This window comes from Arachis hypogaea, chromosome 20 (assembly GCF_003086295.3).
Source record: "Arachis hypogaea cultivar Tifrunner chromosome 20, arahy.Tifrunner.gnm2.J5K5, whole genome shotgun sequence".
NCBI classification, from domain to species: domain Eukaryota; kingdom Viridiplantae; phylum Streptophyta; class Magnoliopsida; order Fabales; family Fabaceae; genus Arachis; species Arachis hypogaea.
The window spans coordinates 140,147,187-140,150,779 of NC_092055.1; the positions used below are offsets into that span (position 1 = coordinate 140,147,187).

The window sequence follows — 3,593 nt, forward strand, 5'->3', positions numbered from 1 at the left end:
CCTCCAGCCGTTTACACACGTGTTCCAATTCACATAAATCACTACTGGCAGTAGCGGTTTATGACCAACCCCAAACAAACAGAAACCGCGACAGGCTCTAACAGTTTCTGTGCTGCTACATTTGAACGTAATCCGCGACTGGCAGCAGCGGATTCTGTGTTTATATAAACCGCTACTGCCAGTAGCGGTTTCTATAGATATATAAAACAATGTATTTGCGTCTTTATTTTGAAAATAATGCATTTGTGTAATTTTAAAGGTGTAACAATTTATTTATGTAAATTACCCTTAATTTTAAAAAGCTTTTAGTCTTTTAAAATTAATACGAAAATATATGTTTCACTTCAGTTTTTTAAATCTTTTATAATAATGTTATAATAATTTTTTTAAATGTTATAATAGTTTAATATGAGTAATATTAATCCAAAATATAATGGGCTTAAAATAGCCTAAATTGAAATAATAATCTTAGTTCAAACAAATTTTAAATAAAAGGGACAAAATAAAATATAAGTGTTAACTTTTGTTTAACTCTCTCCAAAGGTTTAAGGAGCATTGAATCACGCGCCTCTCTTTGTTTCTTGAATAAAATAAAAAAAGACAAGACTCTGAAAACTAAGTTATAAAGAGTAGAAACACAAAATTAACAAAAATTTAATTTTTTTATTTAAAAAAATTTAAGACGAAAAATATAATTATAAAAAATTAACAAAAATAATAAAAAAATAAGTTATGTCTTTTTGTTAGTATTTTTATATTTTTTTATCAGAATAAATACAAAATATACTAATTCAATATTTTTAAAATTTGGACACAATATTTCTGTTCATATCTCTCCTGTTAAACATAATTTTATGTCTTTGTATTTCTATCTTAATGTCTTGTCTCTATAAACAAGCACAACCTTATATACTCTTTCTAAATCTAATATATTCAAACTCGATTTAGTTTAAAGTTGTCAATCTCATTATATATTTAAATATCATTAATTAGTTATTAAAAAATTATAATTAATTAGATTTTTTGTTAATATTTAACTCCTTTATTTATATGAACTAGTGTATGTATCCATCCACGAAAAAATTCATAAAATATTTATATTTTTAAATATTTTAACAAAAAATACACGAAACAATTACTATCCTAAAAAAATTACAAATCACTATCAAAATTAAAATTGAACTTGAGAATAGTGAATAATCATCATTTTACACTCTTTCGAAGTGAAATAATTATTTGTTGATTTCAATACATAATTTAAAATAAAATAAAATTATTTACATGGAAAATAGAAAAAGGGAGCCAAAATCTGAGACTCATTGTGGTTGTCTGGCTAGGTTTGTAGTTCGTTTTGTGGCTTACACTGGAAGATGGCATGTGGCTTTGTTTGTTGAATCGCACAATCATGATTGCCTTGATCCTAGGTTAGTTGGTTTCCTTCCTACACATAGAAAAATGGCAGAAGCTGATGCTAGTCAAATGAACAACATGAAGGATGCAGGCATTAGCACACCCCATATATATGCTATGTTAGCTAATCAAGCAGGTGGTTATAAAAATATTAATTATACCTTAAGGGATATGTATAATGAGATTGCTAGGGGAAGGCGTCATGTCCTGGGTGATGCTAGAGCGGCATTGCGATACCTCAAAAACCAGAAAGCTGAAGATACAAGCCTCTATTATGAGCACATAGTTGATGCTAAAGGGGTATTGCGAGCTCTATTTTGGTGTGATGGAAGAAGCCAATTAGATTATGAAGTATTTGGAGATGTGCTTGCCTTTGATGCGACATACAAGAAGAACAAGTACTTGTGTCCGGTAGTAGTGTTTTCCGGTGTGAATCATCACAACCAAACAGTGGTATTTGGAAGTGCTCTAGTTACCGATGAGAGTAAGGAGGTCTACGTGTGGTTATTACAGCAACTATTGGCAGCCATGAAGGAAAAAGCACCTGTATCTGTCATTACAGATGATGCTCCATCAATGAGGTTTGCAATTGAGACGGTATTCCCAAATTCTCATAATAGATTATGTGCTTGGCACCTCATTCGGAACGCCACAAGTAATGTTGGAAACCCAAAATTTACATCTATGTTCAAGAAGTGCATGCTAGGAGATTATGAGATTAGTGTGTTTGAGCAGAAGTGGTTTGGAATAGTTGAGGAGTTTGGTGTAGCTGAAAAGAATTGGATTATTGACATGTACGAGAAAAGGCATATGTGGGCCACTGCACATATTCGAGGCAAGTTTTTTGCAGGATTTAGGACAACTTCTCGATGCGAAGGTTTGCACTCTATTATTGCAAAATATGTTAAATCTCAATACAATTTGGTTGATTTCATAAAGCATTTTAAGCGGTGTCTTACCTACCTAAGATATAAGGAGGTTGAAGCTGACTATGTTTCCATATCTGGTCTTCCGGTACTTAAAACAGCATTAGAACCTCTGGAAAGGTCTGCATCAAATTTCTATACACGAGAGTTATTTTTTATATTTCGACCAATGCTTGTTAGGGCTGCAAGAATGAAGGTTTTGCAAGATATGGCATTTGATTCATTTGTACTTTATACAATATCTAAATATGGAAGTCTAAATAGTTCATGGGAGGTGTCTGTGGATAATGAAAGGACGAAGTTTAATTGTTCATGCTTAAGGATGAATTCTTTTGAAATTCCGTGTGAGCATATAGTTTGTGTGCTGGGGTTTCTTAACATCCTTGAGCTACCAAAGTCTCTTGTGTTGACAAGATGGTCGAAGAATGCCAAGAAAAGCACTTTCGATTCAAGTGGCGTTACTTGGGAGTCTATAATATTGAGTCAATATGGATGCTTGATGGATTGGTGTCGGCAGCTGTCCTATGTCGCTAGTCGAAGGCAGGAGAGATTCCACCTTGTTCGAGAAACTGTTATGAGCCTAATCGAAGATTTCAAGATTGAAGATGAACAAGAAAAGCAAGTTGGTGCGCAAGCTGATGATTCAGATGGTATTTTTCCTAAGAATCCACAAAGTTGTAGGTCTAAGTGTCATCCAGGTGAGAAGATCAAATGAAAACCACAACGATGTAGTATTTGTCGCATGGAATGGCACAATAAAAAATCTTGTCCATTGGCAAAGGACATTCAGCAGCAGACCAATGCAACTTCTTATGGCCTAAATAGGAACCATGTTGAGGAAGGTTTGGATGCAGATGCAGAAATGGTAATACTTGGTTTAATGATTTGCGTACCACAACATATTAATTATATAATTTTTATTAATAAGAGTGGAGATTGATCAATATTTTATTTGATATTGCAGGGATTTTGGGCATCTGATCTTGAAGAAGATTATGAAGAACAAGAGTTTTGGGCAGGAGATTCTGATGCAAGTGCCGACATGGAACTTAGTGAAGAGTTCTCGATTTAGTATTATATAAATTATTATTATGTGATATTTGAATAAAACTTGAGTAATTGAACTTTGTGTATGAATTTTCATGATGAACTTGGTCTTATTTGCTTAATTGCTATGAAAAAAGTGAGATTTGAGACAAGATTGGTATATTTATAATAATGAGTACATTTTGAGTTATGGCTTACAAGAGACGGTTT

General features: G+C 32.7%; 1 protein-coding gene across 1 annotated transcript; it reads left to right on the top strand.

Annotated features, from left to right (window-relative positions):
- Positions 1–1,281: 1,281 nt before the first annotated feature.
- LOC112786533 (protein FAR1-RELATED SEQUENCE 5-like) lies at positions 1,282–3,051 on the top strand. Its single transcript, XM_025829902.1, has one exon. It carries the CDS (start codon positions 1,282–1,284, stop codon positions 3,049–3,051), a length of 1,770 nt encoding a protein of 589 aa, XP_025685687.1.
- Positions 3,052–3,593: the final 542 nt, after the last annotated feature.

Excerpts from the sequence above, each read along its gene's own strand:
- LOC112786533 (XM_025829902.1), top strand. The coding sequence starts at position 1,282 with ATGGAAAATAGAAAAAGGGAGCCAAAATCTGAGACTCATTGTGGTTGT.